Source organism: Patella vulgata, chromosome 3 (genome assembly GCF_932274485.2).
Source record: "Patella vulgata chromosome 3, xgPatVulg1.2, whole genome shotgun sequence".
Taxonomy (NCBI): Eukaryota; Metazoa; Mollusca; class Gastropoda; family Patellidae; genus Patella; species Patella vulgata.
Window position 1 is genome coordinate 67,494,283 of NC_065881.2, and position 18,905 is coordinate 67,513,187.

The 18,905-nt window shown below is 33.1% G+C and overlaps 2 protein-coding genes across 4 annotated transcripts in view; both read left to right on the top strand.

Annotated features, from left to right (window-relative positions):
- Positions 1 to 8,009, top strand: part of LOC126816831 (lysine-specific demethylase 3B) — a 74,695-nt gene extending 66,686 nt beyond the window's left edge. For all 3 annotated transcript variants that reach the window (XM_050543589.2, XM_050543590.2, XM_056099345.1), the window contains 13 exons: positions 23 to 214; positions 340 to 577; positions 848 to 1,037; positions 1,776 to 1,876; positions 2,061 to 2,177; positions 2,637 to 2,795; positions 3,083 to 3,294; positions 3,489 to 4,151; positions 4,401 to 4,572; positions 4,856 to 5,203; positions 5,440 to 5,579; positions 5,957 to 6,133; positions 6,336 to 8,009. In XM_050543589.2, the coding sequence (XP_050399546.1) occupies positions 23 to 214; positions 340 to 577; positions 848 to 1,037; positions 1,776 to 1,876; positions 2,061 to 2,177; positions 2,637 to 2,795; positions 3,083 to 3,294; positions 3,489 to 4,151; positions 4,401 to 4,572; positions 4,856 to 5,203; positions 5,440 to 5,579; positions 5,957 to 6,133; positions 6,336 to 6,545 (2,919 nt within the window). In that variant the 3' untranslated portion in view covers positions 6,546 to 8,009. The remainder of the gene's footprint in view (positions 1 to 22; positions 215 to 339; positions 578 to 847; positions 1,038 to 1,775; positions 1,877 to 2,060; positions 2,178 to 2,636; positions 2,796 to 3,082; positions 3,295 to 3,488; positions 4,152 to 4,400; positions 4,573 to 4,855; positions 5,204 to 5,439; positions 5,580 to 5,956; positions 6,134 to 6,335) is intronic.
- Positions 8,010 to 10,257: 2,248 nt separating this feature from the next.
- Positions 10,258 to 18,747, top strand: LOC126814998 (serine/threonine-protein phosphatase 6 regulatory ankyrin repeat subunit B). Its single transcript, XM_050540506.1, has 5 exons — positions 10,258 to 10,533; positions 11,546 to 11,692; positions 12,192 to 12,419; positions 12,895 to 13,107; positions 16,101 to 18,747. The coding sequence occupies exons 1-5, from the start codon at positions 10,281 to 10,283 to the stop codon at positions 16,538 to 16,540; spliced, it is 1,281 nt and encodes a 426-aa protein (XP_050396463.1). The 5' UTR covers positions 10,258 to 10,280; the 3' UTR covers positions 16,541 to 18,747.
- The last annotated feature ends 158 nt before the right edge of the window (positions 18,748 to 18,905 follow it).

Here is an 18,905-nt window from a genome sequence, read left to right on the forward strand (position 1 = left end):
TTGTTAAATTCTTTAATTCCAGTCTGTTGATAACACACTGCCAAAAAAGAGAGTAAAAACTAAAAAGTCAAATAGTGGGGCTAAAAAAATAAAAACAGAAGATGAATCCAGTCCTGTACCACCAAACAACCAGACACGAAAGAAACCTAATAACAAACGCAGCAAAACTGAAGTTAAAACAGAAAAGAAACCAGAAACCAGGAAAACAACCCCTGTAAGTTTTATTAAAATATTTACTCATGGTTATAGAAATTATTTTTATAATAAATTCCTTGACACATTTGTTTTCATCTATCTGGGACGATTCATTGTTTTTTTTGTTTGTGTGTTATTATTCAGGTTGAAGAAGAGAATTCATGTGATGAGAAAATGGATACAACAGATAGTAAATCTGAGGATAAGATGAGTAGTAAGGCATCCAGTATAGGTAGTCCAGCACCGTCTCATCATGAATCTGATGTTAGTATGGAATCAACAACTAATTCTACAGGCAGCAACAATACCAGTAGCATAAAGGAGAAGAAAAAAACAACAAGACGTAGTAAAGAGAACAGTAAAGCAGTTGAAAAACATGAAGGTAAGCTATATAGATAATAATACTTGTTTATAAATAAACGTGGTACTAGTAATATGTAACTTATGTATGGTATAGCTTGATGTATTACTATTTCTAGTTTTGGTTAAATGCCAGATTGGCATGGAATGCTGGTGGGAACTATTTTCTCCTATCTTTCTTGGCTAGGGAATGGTAATTACAGACAGCCCGTAGTGAGAGAAAGGGATTAGTGGTTGATTATTAGACAGAAATATTTACTACGTCTGATTGTCTTCTTTCTTTCCTTTTCAGGCTCCTTCAATAAACCACTAGTAAAGGTGTCTCTGGCAATATTAAAGAGAACTTGTGAACCATTTGTTCAAGATGGCCCTTGTGTGGAAATTGCTCCTAAATTAATGAAATGTCGAGAATGTAAAATGTCTGCCACTCAACTTAGCAAGAAACAACCAAACATATTCTGTCGATTTTATGCATTTAGGAGGCAAGTTATTATATACGAAAAATATTCCTAGAATTTATTGACATACAATCATGCTAAAATCTCATTATATTTTATGGATTAAATAGAAGTAGAAAACATATTAATCAATAGCAATGACACAAGGCTGCATAATGAAAGGAATATAGATTACAGCTCGTAGTATATTTGTTTACGAGTTGCGTGTAACATGTTGCAGTAAAATCATATTTCTATATTAATAACACTGTTATTGGACTACAAAAGATGTGGGTATATTGATCAGCGTCTGTGACGTCAATTTATCGACATGTTCTCTGTATATATTTACTAGCATAATAGAGGCGAGTGCAGATATGTAAATGTTTGAAATTCACCCGGGCTTGATCTGTAATTGTAAACATTGTCTATTATAACTAGAGGAGCTTTTTAACACAATGTCTGTGTTAACATACAAACCCATTATAGAAAACCCATGAATATAGCCCTACAGCTTATTTATATGAATGTGACAATGAAGAGTTAATGTACATAGCTTTATTTATAATTTGGATCTTGTTTATCTCATGTCTTACACATTATTTGTAATTCATGATAAACACATTTTAAACTGAATAAACTACAGTGAAGTGTGCCAAACTGAACCATCCTTCATGCTTTTATGTTAATTTTATCCGTCTTTATTACTTCCTTGAGAACAAATTTAAACATTTTTGTCCAAGTTTTTATACACGTTTTAATCGAAATAGATGTTTTTTCCAGGTTGAAATACAATCCTAAAGGTGCTGTATCTATTTATGGCTTTTCTGAGTTATCAGATGCTGATCCAGATGATATAGAACCTTGGTTACCTAGGACACCAGGTAAATACATTATTTGTAGAAAAGTCATTAAACATCTCTATTTACTGTTATATAATTTGTCATATAATAGGAAAATTCATCAGATTTGATAAGGGATATTTATGTTATATGTTCATAATTTATCAGTAGGTTAATCTTCTTAATGTTAGCTTTTCATAATTGGGTCAATTTATTGTCTTTTCAGTTCAAATGCCCAAGTTAGATATTGAAACATCTAAATTTATTATCACCAAAGTTGGAGATAAGTTCTGTGAATTGGTCGAACAAGAAAGAGAATCGATGTCATTGGTTGGTAAAAATGGTAAGTATTTCAATTAACATCTTAAAATCTACTGCATAGTAGTTTTAAGTTTGTAAGACTCATTCAAATACATAGGTTGATAATGGTACAGTTTGTGTAACAATCAGATCACACCCCACCTTTGTTTCTAATAAATCTAGCATTGATACAGATGTGAATCAATGCTATAGTCAGGAACTTGCTGTACAAAGTTTAATAGTCATTTAAGAAGTTAGCTTCCTGTGGTTTATTAGGGCTGTCTCGTGACCTTTGCAAATGTCCTATTAACCAGGTGTTCACATGCTGAGTTTTGTCAACATTTTTGCTATGATGTTCAAAGTGTGATAGCAATTTGAGTCTGACCAGTTAAAGGTTAACATACCCTGTTTACAAAAGTCAGAGCGACTGTTCACCTGACATTTTCTCAGCTGGAAATCTCACCTGACTGTTGTATTATATTATGACATATTTATATAACAGGTAAAATAGCATGGAAGAGAGCTGTACAAGGTGTACGTGAAATGTGTGATGTCTGTGATACAACGTTATTTAACATGCACTGGGTGTGTAATAAATGTGGTTTTGTGGTCTGTCTTGATTGTTATAAAGCTAAAGTAAAAGGAGGGACTGATACTAAAGGTAAGAATTCTCATCATTCAGTTATTTCATTAGTAGTGCTCTCTTTGTCATATTTTATCATAGAATTCCATTTCATTGTTCTCTTCAGAAGAGTAACTTGTAAATTATTCATAAATGTCAGTTTCATTAAGAGTAAATTACGTGGGTTGTTATCTACAAGATGAATTGTGTTTTATTGCTGACAAGGGTTAATAAATTACAAACTAGGTAATTTGTTGTGAGTAATAAACATTATCAGTATTTCTATTTCAGTACATTTATTATATGTCATTATCTTTTCTTTACAGTTGATGAGGATCATAGATGGCTGACTTGTAGTTCAAACAGAAGTGCTCATGAACCCGATAAAATGATGCTCACACAGATTATTCCTAGTGATGCTTTATGGGAATTGGGTCGATTGATTCATGATATACGAGGCAAATGGTCAATACCAGCTACTTGTCCCTGTGGTCATGGCAGCGATTCCAAGTTTCTCAATAAAAATGGGCTCAGTCAGGTTAGTATTAATGAATTAAAGCAGTGAAGTAGATGATTAACTTGTAGAGATGATTGACATAATAACTTGTATTTATTACTTTATCTATACTCTTTTGAACCCTTGTGAGCCTCATATACTATATATAGCTTGACTTTCATCTGTGTCAAGTGAAAAAGTAATAAATATTTATATTTTTGTACGTTTTTTTTCAGCAAATAGTAAACAGTGTCAATAATAAAAAGATGGTGAATGGTGTAGGAGATGATCATCATAAACCAACTAAGGGCAAGAAAAACAATAAAAATCCTGCAACAGTTAATGGCAACAAAACATCTACGCTGGATAATTATAATCCGGATACAACCTCTTCACCTCTTAGCTTACTAGCTGATGTTGCCTTTCTCGATTCTGAAGGCAGCCGAGATAAAAATGATTCCAGAAAAAATTCACTTGATAAAAGTGCTATGTCTCCAAGTGCTGACTTAGACTCTGATAAAAAGTCACAACCAAGTTGTTCTACTTTAAGAGAATTGCTCACTAAAACAGCTGGAAAAGCTAAAGTGTCAAACGATAACAACAAAAAGAACTCAAAACCAAAAACCAGTGGCAGCACACTCGACGATATCATTCAATCAGTTGTGGAGAAAAGTTGTCGCGATAGTGAAACCCAGCCGTTTAAATTCATGCATTATATTCCGAGATTAGGAGGCTGGAAGCGTGATATACCTATAGCTGTTCATAACTTAACAGAAACAAGTGTTCTTTATCCCGATGTACCTCATTCCTGGCTTTGTGATGGTCGTTTACTACGTCTTCATGATCCAAAACACAAGGGAAATCTGAAAATATTTCAAGAACAGTGGAAACGTGGACAGGTAGGTGTATGACATATTTCAATTATAACTGATATCCTGTTGATATTATATTACAAACTATATTGTATTTGGTTACCACTAACATTTTATATTGATGTAAACTTAAACGTGTTGAGTGTTAACTTCTATTCTATGCTAATGAATTGTTTTATACGGATTTCGCCTCTAGACCATAATGGTCAATACTTTCCATCTAGTTATTGTGTACTATGCCTTGTGTTAATAAACAAAAATTGTGTTTATTTTCAGCCTGTGCTTGTTTCGGGTACCAGTAAATATGTTAACCTGGATCTATGGAGACCGGAATCATTCAGTAAAGAATTTGGTCATATTGATAACGATTTGGTTAATTGTAGAAGTGGTAACGTCATCATTGGTCATCCTATGTGTGATTTCTGGGATGGCTTCGAATATTTGAATAGTAAGTAAATTACACTAATTTTAATGTTAAATATTGGCTTTAAAGATTTAATCATAATACTTCCTGTTACATGTATATATTGACAAGAATGTATTATGACACAGTAATAATACAATGCAGTGTTGATAAATAATTGGGCTTGGTTATCTCTGGTTTCCTTCCCCTAGTCAAAGAAAGATATCTTGGTCCAAAGTAACCTTGGCTATTTGGACTATAAATACAGTATTATAAATGCCGATATATAATTGTGATCTTTAATAATAAAAATAATTTTTTTTTATAGAACGTCCAACAGATGATGAAGATGAACCAATGTTATTAAAGTTAAAAGATTGGCCACCAGGGGATGATTTTAGTGATTTATTACCAACGAGATTTCATGATTTAATGCAGGCCTTACCACTTCCAGATTATACACATCGTCAAGGCAAACTTAATCTAGCTTCTCGTCTGCCAGATTTCTTGGTTCGTCCGGATTTAGGACCCAAGATGTACAACGCTTATGGTTCTTCTCAGTTTCCTTCTGAAGGAACAACTAATCTACATCTGGATATTTCGGATGCTGTTAATGTTATGGTGTATGTTGGAGTACCTTGTGATGGTGAAGGAGGTCGTAAAACACATGAACAAGGTAAGTCTCAAAAAATTTTGCATGTCAAACTTTAAACTGTAATCAAATGAAAAAATGTAAAGGAATAGCCCAAATGTAAAGGAATAGCCAAAATGCGAAGTTCTAACCTCTTGTAGGGTATGTCTGTTTCCAATGTTCATGTTATTTCACCAAGATTTTTTTTTTGTAAATGATTTACAGCTTAAAAAATAAACTACACTGAAATGAATGTCTATATTATATAATTTATGTTACAGCTGCATTAAAGGCTATCGATGATGCCGATTGTGATAGTATAACTAAACGTCGAGTTAGAGAAGTACATGAAGTACCTGGTGCTTTATGGCAGATCTATGATGCTCATGATGCTGACAAAATCCGAGATTTCCTCAATAAGGTATGTCTTGTTTATACTGCTTCCTTATAAAATTTGTCTAGTTGTGTTTGTTCTGTTGTGACAACTTTGATAATAGTGAGAAAGCTTTTCATTCTCCTTTAACTTATTACATTGACTCATTAATATTGACTTAGTGTGTTCCTGGTTTTATTTGAGTCAAAAATAAAATAGTCAATTTCATTGGATTATATGGGTTGACTTGTTTGTTGGGATGAAAATCTGTCTTTTGTTGACAATTTTACAACTAAAGATATAGCCAGTATTAAGATAACTGATTTTGTGTTCGATATAGAGCTTGTCCCATCCTAAATCCAAATAACAACCCAATTCAGTACTCTAATATCTGCTAGCTAATTATGATCAAATGTTTAATGTAGGTAGCAAAGGAGAATGGAGAAACAATAGAACCAGATCATGATCCCATACATGATCAGAGTTGGTATTTAGATGAGAAGTTAAGAGAGAGAATATCTAAAGAATATGGTGTACAGGGTTATACTATAGTACAGTGTCTTGGTGATGCTATATTTATACCAGCTGGAGCACCACATCAGGTAAATATAACATACTTAATAAACTTAATGGGGAATTAGCCTGGCAGTTCAAAATCTTTAACATTCATAATAAATTTATCTGTTTGTAAACTGTAAATACTGAAAGTTGTAGTATTGGTAGTTATTAATGTTCAATACAAATAAGGGCCAACTTTTTAAAAGTTATATAAATATTTAACAAAAAATACTTTCTATTTTACAGGTTCGTAATTTACACAGTTGCGTCAAAGTAGCAGAAGATTTTGTGGCACCTGAACATCTAAATCACTGTTTCCGTCTAACTCAAGAATTCAGACAACTTTCTGACACCCATTCGAATCATGAGGATAAATTACAGGTTAAGAATATTATCTACCATGCTGTTAAAGATGCTGTAGCAGTATTACGCGATACAGATCCTGAAGATGAATAAAACAATACCCCTGGACTTGACAATGCTGATTATTAAATTAATGTGGTGTTAATTATGTGTGATACAACTCTACAAGGGGGAATTTGGTGTTGTGGTTCTATTAATATTTGAGAAAGTGACAACAAGTGGAAAGAAACTTAAATTGCAAGGATATTGCAATAACAGAACGGTTGTCATTGTAAATGGTTGTAATATTTTCTACAAATTCTAGAGTAGGAGAGACTCTATATTTAATATTATAAAGTGAGGTGACCAGCTGCATAGTCCAATCTGTTATCATAGACTAGTTATAACAGACAAAGAATAATTATTTATATATTTGGTGCATTTTATTCTATAACATAATAAGGACACATGGCGAGATATTAGACTTTCATCCAATGGATGAAAATAAAACCGGCATTATTTTGCCAAGGATTGTAGTGTAGCTGAGCAAGATAAACAGACTTGTGTGTTATTGTGCTATTTTCAGAGACCACAAGATTCTTGCAATATTTATTTACTGGAGAATATATTTGTGTTGAAAAAGCACACCAGATGCTATTGTTGTAGTTATCACATGCATTCATCAAATGTATGATTGATTGTTACTTTGATTTTTGTCAGGGAAATGCACCATATTTTTTGGTCTTAAAGAGTAAAAATTAATAATGATAATAATATTGAAAATGGTAAATTATTCTGTTAACCAATTTAGCTAATTAATATGTATGGTTTATATCGATAGAAAAATGAAGCTGTTCTGTGGTTATATATTGTACGTAGGTAAAAAGATATCTATATATAATAAATAATATTAAATCTATTAGATGTATTAATATATACATTGAGCAGAAATATATTATATCATACAGATATTTGTATTGTTATGACAAAAGGCACAATTATATATGAGCCTGTATTTTACATGTAATGTAAGCTTTATGTTGAAAATCTGGTATTAACTGGGTATTTAATACCAGATGTTCTTAAACATAGCTTTTCATGTCAACCATTGTTGTTAACTTTTCACTTTCATGTCCGTTTTTCATTTCACAGTTTCATTCATTATTTCATCCATTTAATTACTGTTAAAGTTTCATATTTTAACATTTGCTTTTGAAATTGCTTTGTTAATAATTTGTCAACCATTTTTTTTTTTTCGCAATTAAGATGTTAATAGTTCTTGAAGAAGTTAATTATTGTTAGAGAGATCACCATTGCTGGACTCCTTAAAATCTGTAATAAGAAATATTTACATGTGAAAGTCAACTCGTACAAATCGAGGGGTAAATGACATCATTATCATGAGTCCTAGCCATGTACATAATAAATAGATTATTTTTTTAAAAAATTATGTGAAAGTGAAATGTACATTTGTTTTATGTGGTATGGCCAATCTGAAGTGTTTTGCATAACAGCTAGGAGATCTTAGAATTGTCCTATCCTTCTTAATAAAGAAACACTTATTTCCCTTGAAATAAATGTGTTTTTGTTTTTTTAAATCTGTTGGTATATGTGTGGAGAGATATAAATTGATCCAGAGAGCAAGTATGGTTTGTTCCTATTTCGAGCTACTGATAACTGACAAAATAAACCCTATACTAGATGTCTGACCATTGAGATATATCTATACTCTAAAAAAAAAAAATAGGGGATATTGAAATGCAAATACCTATGCAGATTGTGATATAAATAGTCATGGACACTTGACATGCTTTGAGAGTATGTTCACAGATGAAGAACTTATCGTCCCCAACAGAACCACTGAACTGCACATGCGATACGCAATAGCGCCATACATGTGGGAGGGGTTCATTGTCAAATTTGACACTTCAAGGAAGGGTTGTTGAAAACTGCAATGTGCTGGTTTATCCATGTTTGCTTTCCTATCGGTTCTTGCATAAGACTTACTGTTTAGCGTATCTTTGCTTCAGTGTGTTACGTTTAATTTGATCGGGAGACGTGTTCGTCGACATCAACGTCAAACGACAACACTGCAAGAAATGGCCGTGGCCCTGCAAGAGGAGTGGGTCAGATTGCCCAAAATCGTGATTGGACGGTTGATTAGGAGCATGCCACGACGAATTGCTGAATGTCTGAGGATCGGTGGAGCAACTACTCATTATTAAGACAAAAATCAAAAATGTCCATTTTCACTTTTGACTGTATATCTTTGCGAGTGAAATGGGGCCGTCAGATAAGACGCCCATATGAACTGTTCATGTGTAGGCAATTTGCCTGTTACCAACATACATTGGTTACTGGTTATCAACAGCAAGCAAGTTGGGGCTCAGTAGCAATTACTGATACTGTGACATGACATGACGATGGAGTCACACAACCTTAAAAATATGTTCCTAGAGTATTCTAATGAACAGAATTTATGCAAGAAATGGTTCATTATTTTGTCATGGTATTTCCTGACTAGACAGATATATATGTGGGCTTGATGTTGTGAAGGATAGTTGAGTTTGAAATGCTGAATAAAATCATTATGCACTGGGTTGTAATTGTGGGTTAGAAACCATAAGTGATATTTTCAAATATCACAATCTGACCAAGTAATTACATGGTTATCAAATCAATGACTAATGAATGTAGCCTACTCTAATTGTCACAGCAAGTGGACAAAATTTTCTAATGATGCCACAGTGAGGGCTGTGCAGCAGTGTGCCGTAAACCCCATAGCTTTTCCATGGGTCAAAGCCCCCAATATTGTTTTGCTTCTGAGCCTGTCTTGTTGATTCTATTTCAAACTGACGTGCCTTTATTGCCCCTTCCAAAGCCCCAGATAAAAAGCTGTCCAACACACTCCTCTTATCAACTAACAATTCGCCTACAGGGGGTTTGAACCCTAACCCAACCTTAAACTTTTAATGGTGAGGACCTATTTAATATTTGTGGTCGATCGTCCCTGACACAATTCCTCTGTCGGAAGTCAACTGAAGCCGTGTTCAGTTGTGAAGAGTTATTTAGAGATAAGAGTCTAAAATGTATAAACTTTGGGTGGTCGACACAATATCCTTTGTTAAGAATGGTTGAAGGGAGATAATACTATATATTTACAATTATGATCCTTTAACATCTAAATTTAACAGATATGATCTTCTAATATAATGTAGGGTGTCTACATGTTCATTGATGGCTAAAATAAATAAACAAGTGTTCATCTTTTGACATTCTATGTTCAAATAACCTATTGTGTCTATCTCAGATTACTGTAAATATTCTTCACGGCTTAAATCGTAAATTGGGTTTATGATTAAAGGGAGCCAACTCTATTTTAGTATTTTAATAGCGCGACTAGAGATAATTCTTTCCCTACTGACTTCAAAGTTTTATCCAAGGTATTTCTGTATCTTAATCTTTATAAAAGGACTAAGACTAAATTAACAATTATTCTATTGATTATAAATCTATTCTATTGATTGTCACCTATAGAATTTAAAGTATTCCCTGACTGTTATTATTAAATTTGCATAGAGCGGCTTGGATAAGGCCTATTAATTGGAGTTGCCTCCCATTAATTAAACATTCAAATAATTTTAAATAAATAACAATTTTATCGTCATATTTCCTTTGTTGTATTCCGAATATTTCCCTTTTATAATAGTTTGGCAACTTCGATATCAGAACACGACTCATAGGACAATTATAGTCTCATCCATTTAGTTAACTTTTCGCATTTGACTTTTAGGCCTATATTACATTTCGCTTCGGTCTAGTCGCAATTTTGCACGCTACCCTGGCATCATGGCGGGTTTCAGATGGAAAAAAAGTGCTGAAGTTTTGGAAAAAGAGATTGACCAAGATAAACGATTAATTGATGCAGTGAATGAGGGCGATACAGGTCTAGTTGAATCTCTCCTGAAAGCCGGGGTATCTGCAGATGCATTAGAATATAATCGGAGTTTATTTTATGCATCAAAAAACTATTTAACCCCTATCCAGTTTGCCGTCACGAAAGACAGTTCGGAAATAGTGGAAATACTGGTTGAGTATGAAGGTGTGTATTTGACATCATATAGTTATAGCAGCAGGAATGAAAATATGTGATAAATGTGGGATTTTGTCAAAAGATAGTCGTTGGGCACTATTTCACGTCCTTATTATGATCACTGATATTTTTGCAAGGAGGATTCCTTTTTCTTTGAACTTGAATGAAGTTAATAATAATAATAATGGCTTTAATTCTAATGACAACACATCCACAATGACATGCTTATTAATTTGATCAAAACATTTTAATAATGCTGTTGCTATATATTTTCAAAGATTTATTTGGACATCATGTATTTTCCTTCCATCACTTGAGGGTTTTGGTGCTAAAGTAGTGTGCCAGTTAACTTGTCCACAACCATTGGTTAAGTCTTCCACAAGGCATTGGTTATGTTGTCGACAAGGCATTGGTTATGTCGTCGACAAGGCATTGGTTATGTCGTCCACTACTAATACTTGTTTTTGTAATAAAGTATGCTCGTATTGTTTGTTAATTCAAATTGGCATTATGGTTTTAATGTTTAGACAACATTTAATTGACTTGATATGGATAAACATTTATCTTCTTTATAAAAAGGTATTTTATAATTACAGCTTAATCACTTGCCAAAATACAATTAGATTGATATTATTTCAGCACCATAATTAATTTTACAACTAATTGTTGATTTAATTTCCTTACACGCAAAGGAACTAAACAACTCTAAATAAGAATTCTGTATAAGAATCAATTTAGAACACCAAAATGTGTATATTAACACATTGTGGACTAAACTGTGTAACAAATTTTAAAATAAATCATAAATCAATGGAACCTGTTGTAAGGTGGACACTGTATGCTTTCTTTCAACATTGGGTTATTTTAAGCGCCAGGTATAGTCTGAACAACTGAAGATAACAAAGGTCGAAAAAGTGGAAACTTTATAATTATTGATCAGTTATCTCTGAAGTGAGCACAAAATGAAACACTGTGTAGTATTACAATTTGTTATTTTATTGTTTTAATTTCTTTGTTACAGCAAACGTAAATGCTAAAGATAGGTTTGATGTTACAGCTGTGCACATTGCAGCAGAGAATGGAAGTTTAAAATGTCTACAAGTTTTATTGGAGGCTGGAGCAGACACTAATATTGCAACTAAATACTCAAAATATGGGTCATATACAGGTACATTAGGCTACATCTATTCAGTAGTGGTGCCATGATTATAATATGTATATTATTCTGGCTTACATAAACACATTACCGGTACTACAAATCTGAGCTTTATTGGAGAAAAGTTTGTTGATAGTAATCATGATGATCAAGATGGTGAAGCAGGAATGTCAGTGTTGACGTTTCTACCCTGGGCAAGTAGGCTAATTTACAGGATGGTTTTGCACATTTTCATTTACAGAGATTAACTAGATTAACTAATGTAATTGCATACTGTATGTACAGGTCTTGCAATTTGCAAATAGTCTTTCAAGGTACACAGTGGTTATGCAAACAGGTCGCATATGAACATTTCCACAATACGTAGATGAAACCAAATAAAAATAACCTTTATTAATATTTGGAGACCATATTTTCCTGATTTAAGTTTATAGAAGAAAGCAAGCCGTGGATAACAAGAGTATGCGAAACAATTAAGCATCACTATCACATATTTTAATTTATATTACAGCAACTCCCCACGCTGGTGGAACTACAGCCTTGCAGTTAGCTGCTATGAACAACCATGTGTCATGTGTAAAGGAACTTATTTATTATGGAGCGGATTATAATGCAGTGGATGAATTTGGTCGAACAAGCCTATATATTGCTGCTCAAAAAGGTTTTGCTGATTGTGTACATGCACATTTAGATAATGCTATCCGTACTGACATACTGTCAATTCCAGTCAAAGAAACAAGTAAGTTGAGTTATATAACGTTCGTAAATAAAGAAATAATAACATTGGATATTTAAATGTATGCTATGAGAGTTGGAAAAGGCTTTGGCTATCTTTCAAAGTAATCCTTAATGGCTACATGAAGCATATAACAGTTCTTGAATACCAAAAACTTTCAGTTTTCTTTTCTTTCACTTTCTATTTATTAGTTGATATCAGACTGACAGCCCAGTGTTACCAGAGATTTATTGCCGATATACATAACAAAATTGGAAAGACCAAGCCTTATTTACACATAATTTCTTAGCAATACTCAAAGAATTCATCAAAGTTTCCATATATATACCTTCAAGGATTTCAACAATCGGTGACCGTGAGAATGGATTTTCATTGTGCTACATTGTGGCAAGATGTCTGTGTTCACACTGGATTATCTTTCATATATATGGCAAAATTATGGTGATAATTAATGGAATTTGAATAATTTTATTTTCAGATGAGACTCCTTTACATGAATGTGTTCGTCATGGAAATCTTTCATGTGTATCATCATTATTGAAACATGGCTCTGATTGTAACTATAAGAATTCAGCGGGTCTTAGTGCTCTTCATCTGTCATTGATAGCTGACAAGAAATTCTCTATGGAGATTGTTAGAGAGTTAATAACACAAGGTTATAATATCGATGTTAATTTAAAAGATCGAAATGGTGAGTAGAGTTTGTCATATCTTCATAAGTATATAGATTTAGTGCTTTTTGTATGCCCACATTAAAATCTGGTCGTAGTTTGTCGTCGCCTCCGTCCGTCCGCCGGTTCAGTGTCCACAATCACTTGTGGAAACTCTAGAGACTTTAAATTTATACGCAGTGTTTAAGGTCACGAGGCGAAGAAGCCTTTAGATTTTCACCTTTTTCCGATAATTACTGCCAGAGTTATGGCCCATTATCAAAAATATTGTGGAATGCTCTGGAGGCCAAAGTTAATATCCGATTGACTCTAAATTTAAACACAGTGTTTAAGGTCATAAGACAAAGAAGTCTATGCATTTTCATTGATTTCCGATAATTACTGCCAGAGTTAAGCCCCTTGATCTCTTTGAAAAAGCTTGTGGATGCTTAAGAGGCTCAAGTTAACATCCGATTGACTTTAAATTTATACACAGTGTTTAAGGTCATGAGACGATGAAGCCTCTTGATTTGAGCTATGGCCCTTGACCTCTTTGAAAAATCTTGTAAATGCTTTAAGAGTCTGTCATTGAGTCAACTGACGTGATTTCGATTCCCCAGTTGTATGTGACAAGGAGTAGGATCGTCTGTCCAACCTCATGGCTTTTCTCCGGTTTCCTCCCACTGCTAAAGACCCCTGCGAATTATTGAAATGCAGATTGAACCATATATTAGTCCCAAAATGACCTAGTTTGTGTTGAGTATATGTTACACCATTTCTCTCTCTCCCTCTTGCTGTTTGTGAACACAAAATTTTCTGCTTAGTCTAAACAGCTTTCCATCTTTCTTTCCATCAATCCAACCTTGTGGGTTTTCTCCGGGTCCTCCCACTGCTAAAGACCCCTACGCGCAAGCGAATTATTGAAATAAAATTAAGCCATATGTTAGTCCCGAAATGACCTAGTTTGTGTCAAGTGGTTAAACCCCATTTCTTTCTCTCTCTTTCCATCACACCCTTTGGAACACAACAACTCTGTTTCTAATTGAATTTGAATGTTCAAAATTAGGTGAATGTTTGACTGACTTCAACATTGAGCATTTTCTGTTTAGGCTGGGTAGGGATATGAGCACTCGTTGAAGTAGGTCAAGGCATTCACCTAGCAAGGTTTAAACAGTCAACCTCAATTAGAAGCAGAGTTATTACATGTATGTCCCAAAACAGACATGAAAAGAAAGGAAGAGGACAATTAATGACTTGTATGCTTGTTTTGGGATTAAGGTAAGGGACATCAGCCTCGCTATTGACTTGCTTTACACATTTGGTTGAATTACAAACAATTCTTGTTGCAGCTGAATTGGTATGTGAGTTCTCTATTAAGCAGTAGATGTTTGGATAAGCCATTATTGAAAAATGATGTTAAATTTTACTTAAAAAATGCATTATGTAAGAATTAGATAAAGAGCTGGTCATTCTTGCTTTATTATTACATGTAGTTCAAAAATAGATAATGAAAATTGAATATGTTGAAAATTTTATATTACTTTATTCTGTGTGAATGGTGTTTGAAGTTTTGACAAAATGTAGCGTAGATTGTTTATTATGGTAGTAACTAAATCTTGATTATCTATTTTATTAAAATGGGTTCGTCTGTCTGTCTGTCTGTCCGTCCGTATGTCTGTCACACTTTTTGGGACACAATAACTCTTTCTAATTGAGCTAGAATGTTCAAACTTGGGGTAGGTATTTATTAGGTCAATGCCTTGATGGAGTTCGAAGATGGGAATTTTCTGCTTAGGGTAAGTAGACATAAGCAATTTGATTGGTTGATGCTTTGGGACACGATAACTTTAGTTCTAATTAAGTGAGAGTGATGAAACTTGGTGCATAGTTTCATTACATCAATACCTTGACTAAGTTCGATAATGAGTATTTTCTGCTCAGATAAGCAATTTGATTGGCCAAGACTTTGGAGCACAATGACTCTCATTCTAATTGAACTAGAATGTTCAAACTTGGTGTAGGTATTTATTAGGTCAATGCCTCGATGGAGTTCGAAGATGGGCATTTTCTGCTTAGGGTAAGTAGACATAAGCAATTTGATTGGTTGATGCTTTGGGACACCATAACTTTAGTTCTAATTAAGTGAGAGTGATGAAACTTGGTGCATAGTTTCATTACATCAATACCTTGGGTAAGTTCGATAATGAGTATTTTCTGCTCAGAGAAGCAGAGCGATAAGCAATTTGATTGGCCAAGACTTAGGAGCACAATGACTCTCATTCTAATTGAACTAGAATGTTCAAACTTGGTGTAGGTGTTTATGAGGTCAATGCCTTGATGGAATGCGAAGATGAGCATTTTCTGCTTAGGGTAAGCAGAGATAAGCAATTTGATTGCTTGATGCTCTTGGACACGATAACTTTAGTTCTAATTAAGTGAGAGTGATGAAACTTGGTGTATAGTTTCATTACATCAATACCTTGGCTAAGTTCGATGATGAGAATTTTCTTATTAGGCTAAGGAGCGATAAGCATTTTGATTAGTCAAGACTTTGAAACTTGATGTAGATGTTCGTCTTGACTGAGTTCAATGATTAACATATCGAGCTAAAGCTAGGCAGAAATAAGCAATTTCCTTTGTCGTTGCTTTGGGACAAGATAACTTTGATTCTGTCTGATAGAGAGTGTAGTTGATAATCAGTATGATTGCTCGATACTTTTGAAAAAAATAAATGTGCGATTAATATGTGTCATCTATTTATTTTGGGATTTCAGCGGTGGACATCAGCCTCACTGTTGGCTTGTTTTAACTGGGCTTAGTGTTCTAATTTATTTTAAATGAGCCATCCAATGGCCCATAGAGTTAATTATTAGCTTGTCAAGTTTTAAATGTTTAAATAATAATTTATATAACGTTTGAAGCCAGAGAAAAGACCTGCAAATAGGCAGATTTAGCTCTTACATAATGCATCTTTAATGATATTGTAATCTTATCTCTAATACCATATTTTGAAAATTCAACTCTTATATTTCAGGTAATACTCCATTACACTATGTCTGTTTTACTGACCATTGTACACAAGACAGACGACCGCATGCAGCCGCATTTCTAATTGCTTACGGTGCTGACTTCAATATAACAAATAAAGCAGGCGATGTTCTGCTACAGCAAGAACTAAGAAACCCAAATGGTGACAAGACAATCATTAAAGCTATTCTTCATTGTGCTATTAAACTTCCCTTAGACTCCTTAATACCAAATCTGATCAAATCTGGTTCAAAACAATATCAAGACCTACAAGCTTCTTACCAATATTATCGTTCATTCTCTAAATATCCTCACACATTACAACACTACTGTAGATTTGTTATTAGAAAATCACTGGGTATTAAAAGACTTCGTCAGGTACCTTGCTTACCTTTACCAACCACACTAAAAGAATATCTGTTACTTGATGTGCAGAGTTTCAGTTGAAGTATACATAATATCATTCCAGTGTAAATATTTGTGTAAATGTAAATATGAATTGTAAATAGAGATAATTAAAGCCTCCAGTCAACTTTGCTGTTGTCAGAAGACTTTAAAATTGTAGTCAAATGTTGGTATTTTGGTAGATATGATTATCCATATAACAAAAGCTGTAACAGGTGTTTTCATTCTGCTCCTACTAGAGGAGATAAAACTTTGTACATCTTCAATAACATAGATACCAGGTAGTACAATAATTTTATATAATAATTACTATTCACATGTATGTCTGATAGATCAGATGTTTCATACATACATATTTTAATAATTATTTGTTGAAATTATTAGGGAGTCAGAATTTTCCTTCAAGTTGACTGGGGCCTTATTATCAAATACAATATTTATTGTTAAGATTTTTGTTAAAGTATAAAAACAAGGCTAACAGGAGATTGTACCATTCAAGATGATGCCCAACAACACGGATATCAGTATTTTATTACATTCCTTTTGAATTGTTTACTAGTTATGGTTCTAATCTAATTGACCAACAATTTGCCTGTAATAATCCACTGCCTTCTATATCAGACATTTATTCTGTCAGTATAATATCTTATATTATATAATGATTAAATAAAGTTTTATTGTTAAATTGGGAGAATGGCTTTTACAAAGGAACTGGACATAGAATAGAATGGTTTTGAGAATGTTTCTTGTATAAGAAGTATTAGTATATAGTCCATCACTCTACCACTTATACCCCTCAATATACAATACTTTTATATCTTGCTTTGTTATTCTAGAAGTCCCTAAAATATTATGTAACATACAGGGTATTTTTGTATTGTATTGTCCAGCTGTAAATATCAACAAGATCTAGACACTGTGTATATATAGTGTAAATATAACATGAATTATAGCCATAGTTTAAATGTATTATGTACTAATCAGGATTTTTGAAATAATATGTACTTGATCATCTTAGTACACATTAAATAAACAATACAATTAGATATATGGAAGTCATGACCACTGAAAAGCGAATCCTATAATGTATATAATGTAAATAGAACTGTTACCATGGAAAAACTACAATGATATTATTATATTGATCTGTTTTATGTTATTAGTACAAATTATTAATTTGAACATTATGGGATTTTTAAAGGTATCAATTTTAACAATATTGTTGTTGAGTAAGATGTATTATTAATTAAGTGCTAAATACTTAAACTAACAAATCATGCTACTCCATTTGTTAAATCATTACTGTACACGTTTTTATCAACACACAATTTTTTCTGTCATACATTATTGTCTGATTGATGTTGGGATTTTTGGAATTGTACATAAAATTGTAAAAAAGTGCTCACTACTTAGATTATTTGAGATATTTGTTGGATTGCCATTTTTATGTTTATCTTAAGGGATGTTAGATAAGCACACGTTGTTTATGGTATAATAAGTAGTCAGTAATGCAAATAACAAAGCTGCTGCTTCTTATAAATATAGTAATTCCCCAAATATCCAAAATTTGTTATTATTTTTTTTTTTATTAGGAAATATTTGTTTTGTTATGTAAATACTGTTCCAGTAAAATCATTTACTACAGTACAGAAGGTATATATTAAATTAGATACATTCTATTTCCGGTCGTTCGGATGGGACGAAAAACCGAGGTCCCGTGTACACATTGGCGTGCACGTAAAAGATCCCTTGGCAGTTGGAATTCGATATAAGAGTAGGCCGTAGTGCCGCTGTCCGGGCAAAATTTCTCTCATAGCACACTGTATGCCATATGCCCGTCTTCATTAGCCAAGGTTAGGAGCAGAACAGTAGGACGTTAAACCCCATTTCATTTCATTTTTCTATTTCCGGATGTATTGAGTTCAGTATCACATATTGACAATTACCACACGTTAATTTAACGGCAAGTTGAAAAACCAGGCACTGATATTTATATACTGTTATTTTAATCTGTCATCATTGTTTTACCCTAGTTGTAAAATTCAATTTTTCATCAACAAATGAGGTTATAAATGGTTTTTCTAAGTACAGTGATTGGAATGTTATGGGGGCACATAAAGAATATGTAATTTTGATCTAGGGGTACTCCCACTTTAAATGTATATTGAGGCATATTGTCTAAAGAGTATTATTTATATATATCACATGTAAACTATATGTAAATCTGAAGTAATAAACATTAAGACAGACTTGGTTTCTTCTTTTGAATGGTATAGGTACTACAGGGTTAGGATAATAATGGATTATATACTCTTTAAAAAAAGTAGGGGATATTCAGAAACAATACAAAACCTTATTAGAGGTAACCATTGTATATTAATAACAGGCCAATTGCCTACACATGAAC

Bases quoted from the DNA above. Each gene is read 5' to 3' on its own strand.
- LOC126814998 (XM_050540506.1), top strand. From the start codon at position 10,281: ATGGCGGGTTTCAGATGGAAAAAAAGTGCTGAAGTTTTGGAAAAAGAG. The intron at 10,534-11,545 runs GTGTGTATTTGA...TCTTTGTTACAG, and splicing joins AATACTGGTTGAGTATGAAG to CAAACGTAAATGCTAAAGAT. The intron at 13,108-16,100 runs GTGAGTAGAGTT...CTTATATTTCAG, and splicing joins TAATTTAAAAGATCGAAATG to GTAATACTCCATTACACTAT.